The 16,594-nt window shown below is 43.1% G+C and overlaps 1 protein-coding gene and 1 long non-coding RNA gene across 3 annotated transcripts in view; one reads left to right on the forward strand and one right to left on the reverse strand.

Annotated features, from left to right (window-relative positions):
- The window catches only part of zfr (zinc finger RNA binding protein), a 68,241-nt gene extending 64,845 nt beyond the window's left edge, over positions 1-3,396 (reverse strand). The window contains exons 1-2 of one of the 2 annotated variants that reach the window (XR_013492068.1): positions 3,257-3,382; positions 3,012-3,093 (exon numbers count right to left, since the gene is read on the reverse strand). Coding sequence is in view for 1 of the 2 variants with exons in the window: in XM_033620285.2 (XP_033476176.1) it covers positions 3,012-3,093; positions 3,257-3,293 (119 nt within the window). In the remaining variant the exon portion in view is untranslated. Of the gene's footprint in view, positions 1-3,011; positions 3,094-3,256 lie in introns of both variants that reach the window. The other variant, XM_033620285.2, reaches the window with a different exon arrangement.
- Positions 3,397-9,511: 6,115 nt separating this feature from the next.
- Positions 9,512-10,661, forward strand: LOC117252136 (uncharacterized). Its single transcript, XR_004501300.2, has 4 exons — positions 9,512-9,698; positions 9,774-9,834; positions 9,901-9,979; positions 10,056-10,661. It is a non-coding gene; the product is annotated as an uncharacterized LOC117252136 (long non-coding RNA).
- The last annotated feature ends 5,933 nt before the right edge of the window (positions 10,662-16,594 follow it).

Here is a 16,594-nt window from a genome sequence, read left to right on the forward strand (position 1 = left end):
ACATGACTCGTTCTACGGACGGACGGACAGACAGCCACATATCTAAAACAGGTAATACTGGCTACATCTTTCCCACATCAAATATCTGTGATCGCCTTGACCCGCGTGCGTAAAAGCGCACACAATTCCGTGTCCTCTCACTGCGGATGCTGTGATTTGATGGCCTGGTACTCATTGTAGCCCACTCTTGTAAGACCCAATAATAATAATAATAATAATAATAATAATAATAATAATAATAATAATAATAATAATAAGGGGACGTATGTGAGTAATTCAGGCTGACATTACCTGTTTTTCAGCGAACTCTTCTGAAGAGAGCCTGAATTACTCACGTACGTCCCCGGTGAAAATCGCTGACATGCATGGGGAATACAGCTTCTACAAGCTCGCCATAGCTTAATGTCAGGACTCAGGGACCAGAATTCGGGATGGCGGACCGTCGGAATGGCGATATTTCGGTGTGGCGGCCTGTAACTGTTGGTTAAATGGCCTGTTCGGTTGGTATTCGGACAGCTGGGGCATTACTGGTATAATGCAATAGCACCACCCAGCGGTGAAACCCATGTACACGAAAAAATGACCCACTCTAAACGTTTAGAGATTTTTGTACACAAACTCAATATATCCCTACATTATACAGTATTTTTGCACTAAAAAAAACATACTGGACAGGAACTGTAACCAAATAACGGCCTGGTGCAGGTCGGTGAAAAAAAAAAAAAAAGCCTTGAGCAAATAGCCGCCTGGTTCTTTTAAACACGTGGGGTCAAAATCGATTTTTGTGAAATTAGTTAGCAGCTACATCAGTCGTAGGCCTCCACGTGGGGAAGACAGACAGGACAGGAGAAAACTCCAACCAATCATTGCTAAGGTCCGAATGCAATGATTGGTTGGACTTACATTTTAGTGTGCCATCAGCTTATTAATAGCATTCTAACCTAAACAAAGAGAAGTGTAAAATTTCCAGAAAGGTAAGTGTTGCTTTAAACCTTAGCAAGTAAGAAGCCAATAATTTATTTCATTAATAACAAGGGCTTGGTGATGTCTCAGATCCGACCATTTCTTTTATAGATGGCTCGCCACTTGATCAAGTCACCTCCTTTAAATATTTTGGCCTCTGGATTGACCCATTGCTTTCTTTTATGAAAGTGGCTCAGAGGTAGAGTGGGTCGTCCACCAATCGAAAGATCAGCGGTTCGATCCCAGGCTCCTCCAGGCTGCATGTCGAAGTATCCTTGAGCAAGATACTGAACCCCAAATTGCTCCCGATGGCTGTTCCATCGGTGTGTGAGTGTGTTAAAACTGAGTAGCAGGTGGCACCTTGTATGGTAGCCTCAGCCACCAGTGTATAAATGTGTGTGTGAATAGGTGAATGTGAGTCATAGTGTAAAAAGCGCTTTGAGTGGTCACTAGATGACTAGAAAGGCGCTATACAAATGCAGGTCCATTTACCATTTTAAATGTCACACAGAATCCATCACAAACAAACTAAGTCGAAACTAGCCATACTCGACCGTTCCATAAACTATTTTACCCTTCAGATCAGAAAATGAATTGTTACTCAGTTATTACTACCTATTCTGGACTATGCTGACATTGTTTATCAGAACACTTTTGAAACACATCTTTAACCCCTCAATGCAACAAATTTAGGACGATAGGAGACAGGTTGAAATAAACCTAAATTTCCCTTTAAGTCAGAGAAAACTGTATTTCCATTTGCAGTATTATATTTGGCAGTATGGCTCTGTTCTCTGGGCCCTCTCTGCCTTTCCTTGGGCTACGCAGAAAGCCTCTTCCACTCGCCTATATGGAAAGCATAACATGGAGAGAGCACACCTCTCCACCCTTATCCGTGCCCATATGGAAAGCCAAAGGCGGAGAGAGCAAACCTCTACACCCTTCCACACGCCTGCGTGGAAAGCCTTTAGGCAGAGAGGGCACACCCCTCTGGCCTCCATGTGCAAAAATGAGGAAAGCCTGAGGCAGAGAGGGCAAACAGAGAGCAGCAGCAAATATACATCCCCCCGGGAACAGAACAGAGCCAGCATCAATGACAAACAGAAATGACATTGAAAGTCAGACACAGCATGAATAGGAGGAGCTGGGGTGGCAGCAACAGTAGGCAGGCCGGAGCAGTTTAAATAGGGTGCTCTGAATGAAATGTGCCAGTTGGTTGCATAGAAAACATCATGTGATCAATCAGCTGCTCCATCAGTTGATTGGGCTGCTTGAGATCAGCTAATGTAGTTGGGATGTGAGCTGAGCTTAACAATGTGTCCTGCCCGAACTAATGCAATGCTCAATTTTTGGCACATTGCATTTGACCTACTATGTACTGGGACATACTAAATCTTTTTCTGGCATACTATATAGTATGATAGCATGGGGATTAGAACGCTCAGTATGTGTAAGCTAGCAGTTAAGGCCAGTGTTTAAACCTGCAATAACATAATGTTACTAAAGATGCAGCCTCCTCGTTCATTTTAAGACCACTGGGGTCTTCTGTCAAATAAGTTTCACTCGGGTCAAATTTAGCCACAATAATGTTACCTGGCAAAACAGCATGTTGGCCAGAGAAATGTCAATGGTCACATTCATGCTGGTGGAATACTTTGTAAAATAATGGGCAAAATTACACAGGTTAGCTCAGTGGAAAATTCCACTCAGACTGTCAGGCAACTGTATTGTGTTTTTGGCGTCTGATAAACCTTTAAACGCACGAATGTATCACTGACACTGGGCTTCCTGTATAATATGCTATCCTCGCAAAGGGTAGCATCGCACCCTGCCTGCGTTTTTTTAATGCACTGCAATGTTGAGTTTCCATCCAACTGCAGCAGAGGGATAACCGCCCCCTCCCCCAGCTTGAACAATGGTAGCAGTGGGAACCACACAGCCTGGACATACCTGCACAACGTACTAACTCAGCTAACTGTTGAGCGAAAAAACAGTATGCAGCATGTTGCGACTGAAAAGCCAATCATTCACAGTGTCCTTAAGGTTACCTGTACTGGGCGGCAGCGCCATGGGTAAATCCAAAGTAATTGCCGGTAGCCATTTTGGCATCTTCACCAAGCCGGCTGGGCACTGCGGAGGACAGACATACAGGATAACGCTAAGCTAACAGTTAGCAGCAGGTTCAAATGAGCGCTCGAAGGACTATCCATTAACATCACTATCTCAGCACTGCTTCTACATTTATCACGTTACTTCAATTTTTCAAGCTATCCATGTTTTTAACGATACTCACCATAGGTGAAGGACACTACTGGACATATGGGAATCATTGGTTTAGTATAAATTTTGCAGACGGCCGAGGAGTAGACCAGCCTATTTATATGACATGTCGTACCCGGAAATGCCGTCCTTGCGCCTGCGCGGATGAAAACGGGTGTGGAGGAGAGTTGTGCATCCCATTCAGGGAACGCGCACGGTTGCTGCTTCAGCAGCGCGTGCACGCACAGAGACACAGCAATTTTATCCATATCAGTTTATTTTGTTGGTTTTGAATTTTAATCAGAGATTATGCTCTGATAATAATAACAGTAATAATAATAATAATAATAATAATACATTTTATTTGTAAGCGCTTTTAACAAATGCTCAAAGACGCTTTACAGTTTTTTAAAAAAAACATAAAATAGAGCTAAGTCAGAATAAAAAAAACAGCAATAAAACAGTACTATAAAACACAAAAACTTATACATTAAAAGCTGATTTTAAAAGGTGAGTTTTGAGCATGGTCTTGTATGTTGGGAGGTGTGAGCAGATGGGTTTGGGGAGTGAGTTCCAGAGGGATGGGGCAGCGATGGAGAAGGCCCTGCCCCCCCAGGTTCGGTGCTTGGTCTGTGTAGGTAGTGAGAGGAGATTTCCTTCGGATGAGCGGAGGTCGCGGGAGGGGGTGTGGTGGCGGAGTAGGTGTGTGAGGTGGGGGGGGGGGGGGGCCTTGTTGTTGAGTGCTTTGTGTGTGAGGAGGAGGATTTTGAACTGTATGCGATGTGTGATGGGGAGCCAGTGTAGGTTTTGGAGGACGGGGGTGACGTGGTCTCGGGAGCGGGTGTGGGTGAGCAGGCGGGCAGCGGAGTTCTGGATGTATTTAAGTTTATTGAGGAGTTTGAATGATGAGCCATAGAGGATGCTGATGAAGATCTAACAGACTAAAAGCTCAACAATAAAGTGAAACACTGCATTGATGTAAGTGTGCAGAAATCTTTTCTACCAGTGTGGACTTATTGATGTTTCCAGCATCTTGCCAAGACCAGTCTGGGTGGAGGGGTTGTTGTCCTGCATTATCTACATTGGGCCTCATTCACTAATATGTGCGTGGAAATGTTCTTACTTTGCGCACAAAATAAGTGCATACGCAAAATCACCATGGGATTCATGACACCTGCGCACGGGACAATTTTGTTCTCACCACCTTGCGTATGTGTGTGAATCAGAATCATTCTAAATTGACAGGCGCGTGCTCGCAATTTGTGATTAGCATATTACCACGCCCCCATTTCTCCATATAAGGAAACCGCTTGCCTAGAGTTGATTCATGAATGAAGGAAGCGGTTACGCGAGCAGAGAAGTAGTAAATTTCACAGTTTGTTAGAAGCGATGGCGCCGGGTCTTACAGGAATACCATGGGTCATTGCAAGATTGTGGAGGACACAGCATGCCAGGATGATCATGCACACCTTCTGAGGAGAATAAAGTAGTTTGCCACCGGTTGTATCCGATCCAAACACATCCAACGGCCCTTAAGCACGCCAGAAGTGCGCTCTACGGCGCGTGTGTGGGCGTGTATGTTATTATAGCGCACCTCTTGAGGGGTTTCAGGGTTTGCGTATGGTGTCATCAGCCATGTTTTAAGGCCATATCCCCGGTCACCTAAACAATATAACATTTTAGCATTAACGGAATAGAGACTTACTAAAAATACTAACTAAAAACAATTGAAATAAAAGACCAGAACAAAAGATGCTCACCAACAAGCCATCCACTTCTCACAGCCCCTGCCTCCAAACGCATTCCCACTATACTGTTTTGCAAAATAAATGAGTCGTGGGTGCCTCCTGGCCAGCGGGCCACAGCGTTAAGGATATGGCAGTCGGCATTACAGATCATCTGCACTAATGGAGTGATATTTTTTTCTGTTCATGTTGTTAATATTTTAATTGTCACAATGATGAGGGTGAAAGTGTGTCAATTTCATGGTTATTTAATACATTTGGCCAATATATTAGTAAATTAATGATTTAAAAAATGTTAATTAAATCTCTTTTTAATGAATGTGGTTTTATAGACTGCATGTACGTAAAAGGTATGTGTTTGCATTTGCTAAGTCAGTTCGGCCTTCCTCATTTGTGCGTACGCATGGTCTGAGGCAGTTCTAAATTTGTTCGCAGAGTAAGAACAAATTCGGGTAAGAAAATATTGATGAATCCCGGATTTGTGCGTCAAACGATCATACGCACAGTTTAAGCACAGATTTGTGCGTATGCACTGTTTGTGAATGAGGCCCATTGTTTTTACATTTAAAAATAAGATCAAATAGGGACAAAAACATGATAACACTTCCACATTGATAAATCAATCTGAGTCCCAAAGATGAAATTGAATGAGTACAAAATTAAACTGTCCAAACATTTATATTAATGTTTGGGAACATTACATTTTGAACAATGAAAGGAGTTTAGATACTGGCTTTGAACAGAAGTAAAACATTTTAAATTTCGGACAATTATTAAAAGAACAATCAGAAAATCGGTTGGACAGACCCGTGGAGGATCTCATACAAGACTCAGCCTCCTCATCAGGTCAACTTATGACATGCTTCCCTGTCCTTGGAACTTCCTCAGGTTGTTCTGGAGCAAGAAATGCAGGTTGTTCTGCAGCACTCTTAACCCATGCCTCCAGCACATTTTGCCAGGCTGCAGACTGCACTTTATTTGTTTATTATTTATTTCAGTATCACCATTAAAAATATGCAGGTGTGCCTCTAGTCTTTCTGCTGTCCTGAAAATAGAAATATAACACAAGCATTTGATTAGAAAGTAGCCTACAGACAACTTAAAGGCCCAGACACACCAAGCCAATGTTGGAGAACTATGACAGCCCCCTGCTGTCTCCCCTCATGTCGCCATGTTTTGGCCCAAAAGTTGCACACGAACACACCAAACCGACAGCCAACAAGCTTGTATGTTCTGTGCCTGGGTGAGAGGAAATACCCCTCTGTACCAGCAGACGGTGGTCATCTGTTACCTCATTTAAAAAATGAAGCCCCAAGAACATCTGACGCTAGTTAGCCAGTTAGCATATTAACAACACGATCCAATGCTGAAAGAACAGAGCATATTTATCATGCACCAGTGAACCATGACACGAAAAAAATCAGGTCATTTTGACCTCAATGTAAAATAACTAAAATAAACCCACAGTCCAACCTATTTTTAATTCTGTCTTTCAAAACAAAAGAACAAAAGACCTTGGTCTCAGTGAACAATAAATGGTGAATAACTGTAATACAAATTTCAAATTTCCAGTTCAAACAGTAACATAAATGAACGCTGTTGCCATAGAATTCATGAACACTGCACACTAGAGGCAGTTATAGCACACAATTTGGTTCATGCTGTGCCCAGGGCATACTGGCATGTGACAAGAGGAGCAAACATTTGCTGCCTTCCTGTCTGTACTTGTGGAGCAGAGGCAGCACCTTTTCCGAATAGATTATCCAACTGAATGTTGGACGTCCATAGCAGAAGTTGGAGTTTTCCTCACTCCCATGATGGCCATTGCTGCGCGGATTGGGGTGTGGCTGCATCTGTAGCCAATATGCAGTATTCTCCACTTGAGCTTCAGGTGCATTTTTAGTGTCACTGTATTCAGAAGCCTTGAATCATCACTCTCTTCAGAACTCTCCTCATTTAGAATTTGTCTCAAAACTTCAGCAGCAGTAAATCTGGCTAATCTTGATTTGCTTGCCATTGTTGTCTAAAAAACAAACACGGATGTCTAGATGTATTCTAGATTTAATACAGCCAAACTTCCTGGAGCTCTGAGAAACAGAGCAAATCTCAAATCCTTCTTGCATACCCCCAACCCCCCCTCTGCACCTGCAAAAATGTATATGGTAAATGGACCTGCATTTGTATAGCGCCTTTCTAGTCATCCAACCACTCAAAGTTTACACTATGAGTCAGAAGCCCCTTTTACACTGCCAGATTTTCCGCAAATGTTGGGCCGTTTTGCCGGCAAGCTGCGAGTGTTTAGACACACAGAGCCGGATTGGCGAGTTGATCCAAGGTGCCCAATTTTCCGCCTCGTAGGGTAGTCATATTGTCGGAACCCTTTTAGTTTAATAAAACTTTGATTTTGAACTTTGATTCCCGAGTTGTGCATTTGGGTTCAGGTCCTTTGTTTGGTTGTGACATAGGTGCTTTATTCAATCATTCCAATTTTCTGACTTTGTCAGTCATGTTGTTCCTAATGACTTCATATCGTTTTGTGTTTCTGTTGTAATTTGTGCTTTTTAAAAACACAAATATATTGGGGACCCCGGGGACCCCAGTCAAAAGCCCTCATTTTCGCCTGTGCAGTTTTAATAGTTTTAATAACTGAGTTCATGTTTGCCATGGGTCCTTATTTAAAGTATTACGCACTATCGGGGGGGTTAGGATACTAACTCCCCCATTTTGGAGGAGACAGCAATGAAGACAGGAGACCCAAATTTCCTCATGTGCTCTCCTGAAGACTGTAAATCTTGCTCTTCCTAAGGTAAGATGATGTTCAAGATCAGAAATACAATGCATAAATTCATAATAAAGTGTTTCATGACTATCAGTTTAATTATTTATGTTCTATTATTCAAGATAAGACTATAGAATAGTGTCTCATGACTCATACATGTGATTGATATACAGTTAGAGCATGATCAGGACATGGTCAGAGTGTGGGGGAAAAAGCAAATGTGGGGGCGGCTGTGGCTCAGAGTTAGAGCAGGTCGTCCACCAATCAGAAGATCAGTGGTTCCATCCCTGGCTCCTCCAGTCTGCATGTCGAAGTATCCTTGAGCAAGATACTGAACACCAAATTGCTCCCGATGATGCTTCCATCGGTGTGTGAGTGTGTTAAAAAAAACAAAAACAAACTGAGTAGCATTTGGCACCTCGTACGGTAGCCTCGGCCACCAGTATATGTGTGAATGGGTGAATGTAGCCCTTTTTAGATAGGAATTGTGCAAATTTGCAGGAAAGCCCAATCAATCTTTTTTCAGCATTAGCAGTATAATAACAAAATCGGAGTGCGGCAAAATGCCGCCCACCTACTTTTGTTTATACAGAATGCGCCTTTTTCGGGGCAATGGGGGGCGTGAGCAATTAACAAAACACGTAGCTCAGCGTGTGACGTAACCAGTGATGTAGGAAGAAAGCCGCGGCGAGTCAGTCCTTCGGCAATTCTCTTGTAAGTTGGCCCGTTCCTCACCGTTCCTGTCATCTGACGGTTAATGGCCTCTGTAAAGTACTAGCTGCTCACTAATTCCTGCTATCAGCTGTTTCCTGTTTATCCACTGCCAGTGGCTCACACGTGCAGTGTCATCAACAGCTCCTTGCAGTATTCTTTTGCCACTGAGAAGATGGGGGGCGACAAATCCCAGGGGATCGTATATAGATGCAACAGTGGATAATATTCCACGTCGTGTGGAAGGTTGGTCTTTCAGTGTGATGCTAAAAGTGAAGCAATCTCTTTCTATGCTCCAGTAGATACCTAGTGCTCTCTCTTTTGGTGTCTCACTGAGAGCAAGTTCCTTTGTTTTGATGTCTGTTGCATGCTCTGATGCCGGTATACTGTTTAAAACATCACTGTTGTTTGATACAAACTTATGTAGCCGGAGACCGCACTTAGCACATAGCCCACAAGCCTCTTGTGCCAGCTGTATGGCTCTTTCCACTGTCTCTGCGCTTGTGACTCCATCATCCACATAGAAGTCCCTGGCAACGAACTGGGCACCTAGTGGACATGCAAGGCTGTTCTCTTTAGCCAGGTGTTTTAACCCATAGTTTGCACATCCTGGGGAAGAAACTGCACCAAAGAGGTGTACTGTCATCCTGTACTCTTGTCGTTGTGTGCTTAAGTCTCCATTTTTCCACCATAAGAAGCGGAGGAAGTTATGATCTCTCTGTTGGACTTTAAACTGATGGAACATTTTTTCTATATCACATGTTAAGGCTATTTGATGCTGCCAAAAGCATACAAGGACACCTGTCAGATTGTTTGTCATATCTGGTCCAGACAGAAGGTGCTCATTAAGGCTGGTTCCTTTAAGCTTGGCTGAGCATTCAAAGACAACACGTAAATTTTCTGGTTTCTTTGGGTGATAAATGCCATGGTGTGGTATATACCATTTCTCACCAGGAAGTCCGTCATCCTGAGCTTCCTCCACATCACCTCTTTCGATGATGTCATTCATGTACTTAACATAATCTTCCTTGTATTTCTTATTGTAGCAGTATGAGCGTTTTGTATTGTTTTTCCCCTCATTCTTTTATTTTTGTTTACATTTGTTACCATGGTTTCCGTTTCTCATTTCCGCCAATCAGTGAGATGTACCGGTACAAAAGCGGTAGTCTGCCCATCGGTTCTTCCTCTGTGCTCCCGTCGTTACCCGTGTCACTTCCGGGTCAGAGGTTGTGTGCCGACAGGTATGGCCGCACGCTACTTCACCTCATTGGTTGTTTCGTTTGGTCAGTGTGCTGAATGTATTTGTTGTGTTGTAGGGCGACTGTTTGTGTGGTGCTCCGTGCTCCCTGTGTGTGCTGCTTTGGTTGTTTGGCAGTGGTAAGTGTCATCTCTCTGTACGTTATGGTTGGTGCTACTAGGTGGCTAATATTAGTGTGGTCACAGGTAAATGCTGGAAGCTGCCTGGAGTCCTCTCTCCCTCCCTCCTCTCCTGAGTGTGTGAGAGTCTGTTGCTGCTAAAACGGTATGTATACAGTAGCATGCTACCACATCATTTTTAGTGTATTTAGCAAATGCTAATGATTCTTTTCCTCAATCAGGTGTTATTGTAGCCACCTTACTGGAATTGCTGCTGCTTTGTTTTCACTGCCATTTGTATCTGCTGCTGCTTGCCTTCATGGTGCTCCCCTGCAGCCGTCAGAAGCTTCGCAGCGTCACTTCCATCAAAATATACGCTGGGTGTCCTGTCTGCACGTCCTGTGCAGGACGATTGTTCGGCCGCACGCTGCGGGCCAGGCACGATTTCTTTTACCTGGGACTGGTCCCCCTTATATAGAGTGAATGAGTGTGTGAACGCGTGATTGAGTGTGTGAAAGTTTGGGTTCTTTCTTATTACTTTGTGGAATAACGTCTATGAGTTCAGTCGTATATTTTGTTTGGGTTGAACCTGGATTTATTTGTTTATGTAATATTATTTGTTAATTCAGTTAATTGAGATTTGTTTTGTAAATTAGGTAATTGTTTGAGTTTTGTTTTCTTGAGCTTTCTTTTCTTTTGGTATAATGGGGCAGTTATTAGTTGATATATTGTTTGTTTAAGCCTTAGACCTGCCCATTACTTATAGTTTTGTTAGACTCCCCCCACTAATTTGTTTTATCTTCCCCCTTTTCAGTTGCTGAAGGCCGGTGGTGGTGGTGTCCCCTGGGAGTGGGCTTTTCTTCACTGAGAGTGTGTATCTGCCACGTTCACCGGGCATACGTGGCAGACACACACTCTCAGTGAAGAAAAGCCCACTTATACGTGGCATACGTGGGCTTTTCTTCACTGAGAGTGTGTGTCTGCCACGTATGCCTGGTGATTTAAGTTTGTTTCTTTTTTTTTTTTTTGGTGGATCCCCCTCTGCACTAGCCCTCGTCCATCCACCGTGGCCTCAGCCCTGATTAGGTTTGTTCCCCTTTTTTTGGTGAGAATGAGTTTAATTGGTTATCTTTTTTTAGAACAAAAATGATAATTTAATAAAAACTGCATTTTAAACGTTGAACCGCGTCTCATGCCCTCTGAGTAACCACAAACCTGTGTGCCTTGTGTCCAATAGAGTAAGTCCCTGGGTGAAATTCCCAGAGTGGCATTGTCGAGTTTTCCTTTTTTGGTAATATTAATTGTATAGCCTACCCGTTTGACCTCCTCCTCCTTGCCACATTATCTCTGGAGAATTTCCTCTTGAGGTGGCTGAGTCGGACCTCTGCGAGCTGTCGATTGTCAGGCATGTGTGGCCTTTCCTTAAAGGGCAACGGCATTTCATAATGTCTTTGTTCATTTTTTTTATGCCCTCCTTAAGTTTGTAAAAGAAGATGAGATCCTCCTGAGACACAGTTTTATCGTTTCCACTGACATCTCTGAAGTCACTTTCTAGTGCACGAATTGCATCCATGGGAGTTACTGGGGGGATCTCTTTTACAACAACACGATGACAGAGGCTGTTCATCATACCTGTTACAAGGCAAGGTGCCACACTGCCAACGATGCTCCATCCAAGATCTGTTTGAACAGCATAAGGCTCATCATCTTTGCCTGGTATCACTTGTCTAGGTGCTAATGCTCTGGGACAGTTATAACCTATCAAGAGACCTACTTCACAATTGATTGGTGATAGGTGGCTCCAGCATTTGGCTGTTTCACAGGTTGGTATGTGCTCACGATTTACAGGTATCCAGTCTTTTGTGTATGCAGGAGGGAGAGGGATGCGTGTTGCAGAGCTGTAACCCCTCACACGGACACCGGACACTTTTCTGCTGTTTACCACTGCGTTCTCTCCCATCATGGTGGTTAGTTTAATTTCACTGGACAAATGTCCACTTGCAGTTCATGACTCACCTCTTGATCGATGAAGGCTGTGTCACTTTGAGTGTCTAATAATGCATAGACAAGTTTTTCTTTGTAGGGGTTCACAGCAGATGACACCCATACTGGAACAATCATTGATGTATTAGGAGATTGTCCGTCCTTGGCGACATTAAGTGACATGGCAGCTGTAGTCTCATGTACTCTCAGATGTGTCATTTTGTGTTGTATTTTCCATACTCACATGCCTTTCTCTTTTAACGTCTAGGATGTAGTTGTCATCGTGAAGGCAGGTTGGGTGCCTTCTTGTGCAAGTGTCACAGATGAGGCGGTGTCGACAAACTTTTACACTGTGACCTTGTTTCAAACAGCCATAACACAGTTTGTTGCCCTTAACCCTATGGGCCCTAGGCCTTTTTGGGGTATTTTTACTGTCTTTACTTTTAAGCTCATATCACAGTTGTTGGGATTCACAGGACCACAGATGATTTATCATTTGGTAAAATCATCACTGATTTCAAGGCTTTTTCCTCTGCATGCTCTTTGTCTTCAAACAAAGAGAGCTAAGTGGCACCCATCTCCACGGGAGGTCTCACCTCACACCTCAGTGAGACTCAAGTCCCAAAACTTGATTGGACAAGACCTTTTACAGTGACATGTGACTCTGTGATGTCACAGGCATCGGTACAAGGTCTGTTCCCTCCAGGCTTTCTTTCTCTTCTTGCTCCAGCTGCTGTAGCAGCTGCACCCCTCTTTCCAGCTGGGCCTGGGACAGCAGAGACCCAAACCCCTGCTCCATAGCCCAAACCACTAAAGGGAGGACAACTGATCACAGACTCTCTGACCTGAAACACAAGGTTTGCAACTAGCTTTCCAGCAACAAGGAACTAAGTGAGTTAGCACCCAGCATCTAACTCTGCAAGGACCCCGAGCGACTGGCTTCCTCGGATCAGAACCTTTGGAACAAAGGACACAACAAAGACTGCAGCTGAAACCACACCTTCCCAGCCTTCTTCTGCCGGCTAACAAAGCAGCACACCACCAAGTGACTCTTTCTTCCATCCATTCAAGGATCGGTAATGTAACAACTGGGCATAGCTTATCACAGCTTTACAGGCTAAGCAAGACTATTTAATTTGTTGTATGTGCTTTGATGCTGTTTACTGAGTTATTGTTGTGATAGATTGCAGTTAGGTCATCGATTAGTTGGCTTCGCCAAAGCTAAGTGTTTAGTTTGCTAATACTGTTCACAAACAGATTCTTGCACACAACTAAACAATCTCTGCACTAATCCAGACCGTTTGCGACACATATCACATTCACATAGACTCATTAACAAATAGGCTTTTAACAGAGCTACACCCAAACAGGCATCTCCAAGTTCCCGCTTCTTTTCCTTTGTCTTTGTCCTGACCACACGGTCAGACAAATACCTCCCCCTGAAGCCAGCCTTGATTCGGCCATTTTGGTAGTTCTCTGTTGTCAGCCATTTTGTTTTGTAGGCCAAACGGCTACTTGATCACCACACCCGCCTGTCTTTCTTTCTCTTCTTTCTCTCTCACACACACACACAACACACATATACACACCAAGCGTGTATATAGTTAGAATTTGTGTGTTTTGGTTTGCTTTGCTAATTTGTGAATAAATATAATTCTTTGGAATCATACCTGCTGTCTGTTTAATGTTGCACAAGGGTGAATGAATAGTCAACCTCTGCTGCGTCAAGAACTCCAAAATCCTTCAGGCATTACCGTTAAATTTGGTTGTTGTCATTAATTTAATTATTAATCAAACTCCAAATTAATAGTTTAGCCTATTTTATGAGACTGATATCTTTAACTGGCTATCATTTTTCCCTTTACAGGAATGGTGCCCCACGAGGTGATTTAATGTTAATTAAGTCACATTATTTAACATAATTAATTATTAATAATAATTATTAATTATTTCCGATAGCCAATTTAACCCCAACATATTTGGTGCCTCCGTGTGAAGCCTAAGGTGTTGATCCCAACATATTTGGTGCCACCGTGTGAGGTAAATATATGTTGATTCCCAACACAGTCATTCTATAGGCTACATACACATGTTATATCTTGTTGTTTTCAGGACAATCTGGGCTAACCAGATCTGCCATCATAACATGTCCTTCTATGTGCCTGTATTTTATATTAATTTTTATATCAATGAAAAAAACAAATCGTATGACTAAATTCTTATATTTTGACATGTATCTCACCATAGCAAGTTGGAAAATGACATATTCTGCCATATCTGAAGAGGAGAGACTCTCTGGAATCTGGCAATATAAGAACCATGATGGTGGGACATTCTGTCACTTCACAGTTGTCCAAAACATGTGGTTTGTGCCAGGCGGACATGATTGCCAGTATTTTTTCATTATTGCAAGAAATTCCATTGAATCATTCACAAGTCAAAAATGTGTTTTATCTGAAAGAAACATGCAATATTTACATCTAAGATAACAGAAAAATAGTCAACCAAGTGCAATGATGTCCTCCAAGATAATATTTGTTTTTCAGTTTCAGTTATATATTGGGGGGACATTTTGGGCATTGGTGGGGGGGGCACGTGTCCCCCTCAATGTATATGGTGACTACTGCCCTGTCAGGCATGCATAATTAGGCTACAGTTGTCTGGGTGCGCAAAGGTGAAGTGTGCTGGTTTTGTCATACAAAGTTTGATGGAGTGTCAACTGGACAATATGGAGATATTTGCATCTTGAAAGCCGGACTACAAATGTGGATAGACAGGGAGAAACACACGCAAGCCTAAGACATGGTAAGATACAATATTCCTCACTATATGAAGTGATTGATAACAAGATCTGTATAATGGGTTGTAAAGAAATTCGTCAGGTTTTTATTTTGTAGACACTTGATCTGTATTTATAGCATGATGGGATGACAGCACAATGATATGTGTGGTATCACTGGAAAGCTCTGCTCCTGCGCTTTCATGTGATATGTGTGGCATTTCTGTGCGACCCTGCATTTGCGAGTAATCCATCCAAGAGTAATGTGTGCAAAGCTGTATGAAAGCTCTGTTATACATAATTTTAGTGTAACTTTATAATTTTCGCTGTGAAAACATTGGACTACCGACAAGTGCTTGGTCTTCTCAGAAAGCTACAATCCCACTGTTTCACGTGATATGCGTGGCTTCTCCCTATGACGAAGGGTTGCGGAGAAAATCCATAGAGAAGAACAGGTGTGAATTTGGACGCACTACGCGTCGTTCGGACCCATAGGGTTAACATATGTCCTTCTATCCTCCAGTGACCTTTTCATGAGGTTTGGACATTTGTGAAGCTGATGTGTGTTTTGGCACAACATGCATGGAGATCCCACATTTGCCCTGATTAGTATTTGCTTGTCACATTGTACAGCTGTTTCTATGCTGAAGACACTTGCCTTGTTCCTTCTGATGTCCTTAAGATTCCTTTTGTTACTGCATGACTCCAAAGAATGAAGAGTGTGGATGGAGGTGACTGGGTTGCAGGCAACTTCTGCTTCCAGCAACAGAAATGCAGCAAAATCCTTGAAACTTGGAAAGTCTTTCCCTTCCATCAGTGCCTTTACTTGCAGGTTCCATCTGGCAGCTGCCCACTCCGGCAGTTTCTGTGTTAGTCTTTGATTTTCCTCACAATCTTTTAATATCTCCAGGCCCTTTACGTGAGGCACAGCTAGCAGGCAAGCATTTATGAAGTCTGCAAAGCTCCTTAGTCCTTCTGCATCCTTAGACTGTATTTTTGGCCAGTTTGATAGCTTCTCTCTGAAAGCTCTTTGAATCACAAATTTCTGAAGAAGGGGCCTTCTATGCATTTGCGAGCTGGACCACTAATATACTTCTTCATATAATACAGTTTGTCGGCAGCAGAAATGCCCTTTTGGTCTATCAGTGACATATAGGAGGATTTCCATTCAATAAAATGGATTGGCTCACCACTGAACACTGTTGGCTCTGGCATGGGAAGTCTGTTCATTGTTATACTGTCCTGAACGGCTTGTGCTAGACCAGCGGGCGCAGACAACATAGCTGTGTCAGATTGGTGGGGTGCAGGGGGCTGGGATACAGAATTTGGGCTCACCTGCTCGCTCCTAACAGATTGGACATCACTCATCTGTATTATTTCTCTGTTATAGGCTTCCAATCTGGCTCGAGCAGCCTCCAATTCCTTTTCTACCTGCAGATGCTCTAGTTCAGACTTGTGAACTTCCAGCTCTTTCTTGTGCTGTTCCTCTAAAGCCTTTATCTTTTCTTTTTGCTTTCTTTTCTCCTGTGCAATCTTGTATTCAGCCTCTTTTGCTGCCAGCTCTGCCGCTGTGTCGGCCCATTTTGATACAATGTATGAAGATGAGGAACGCTGGGTGCTACATGACTGTTCAGCAGTATAACCATAAATGGACTGTGCAGCAGTAGAACCATAAATGGAGAATGCATAGTCCTGATCCAGCAGCTCACGTAGATGGCATCTCTCATGTTCTGCATCAAAATCTCCATTAACGGGGCGACAGTGGCTTAGTGGTAGAGCAGGCGCCCCATGTACAAGACTGTTGCAGCAGCGGCCCGGGTTCGACTCCAGCCTGTGGCCCTTTGCTGCATGTCACTCCCTCTCTCTCTCCCCCCTTCACACTCATCTGTCAGTTATGTTTGACTTTAGTTTTTCTCTTGTCTCGCGTGCTTGAATTTTCCACTGTTCAATCAATTCAATCAATCAATTTTATTTATAAAGCCCAATATCACAAATCACAATTTGCCTCACAGGGCTAGA

This window comes from Epinephelus lanceolatus, chromosome 9 (genome assembly GCF_041903045.1).
Source record: "Epinephelus lanceolatus isolate andai-2023 chromosome 9, ASM4190304v1, whole genome shotgun sequence".
Classification (NCBI taxonomy): domain Eukaryota; kingdom Metazoa; phylum Chordata; class Actinopteri; order Perciformes; family Serranidae; genus Epinephelus; species Epinephelus lanceolatus.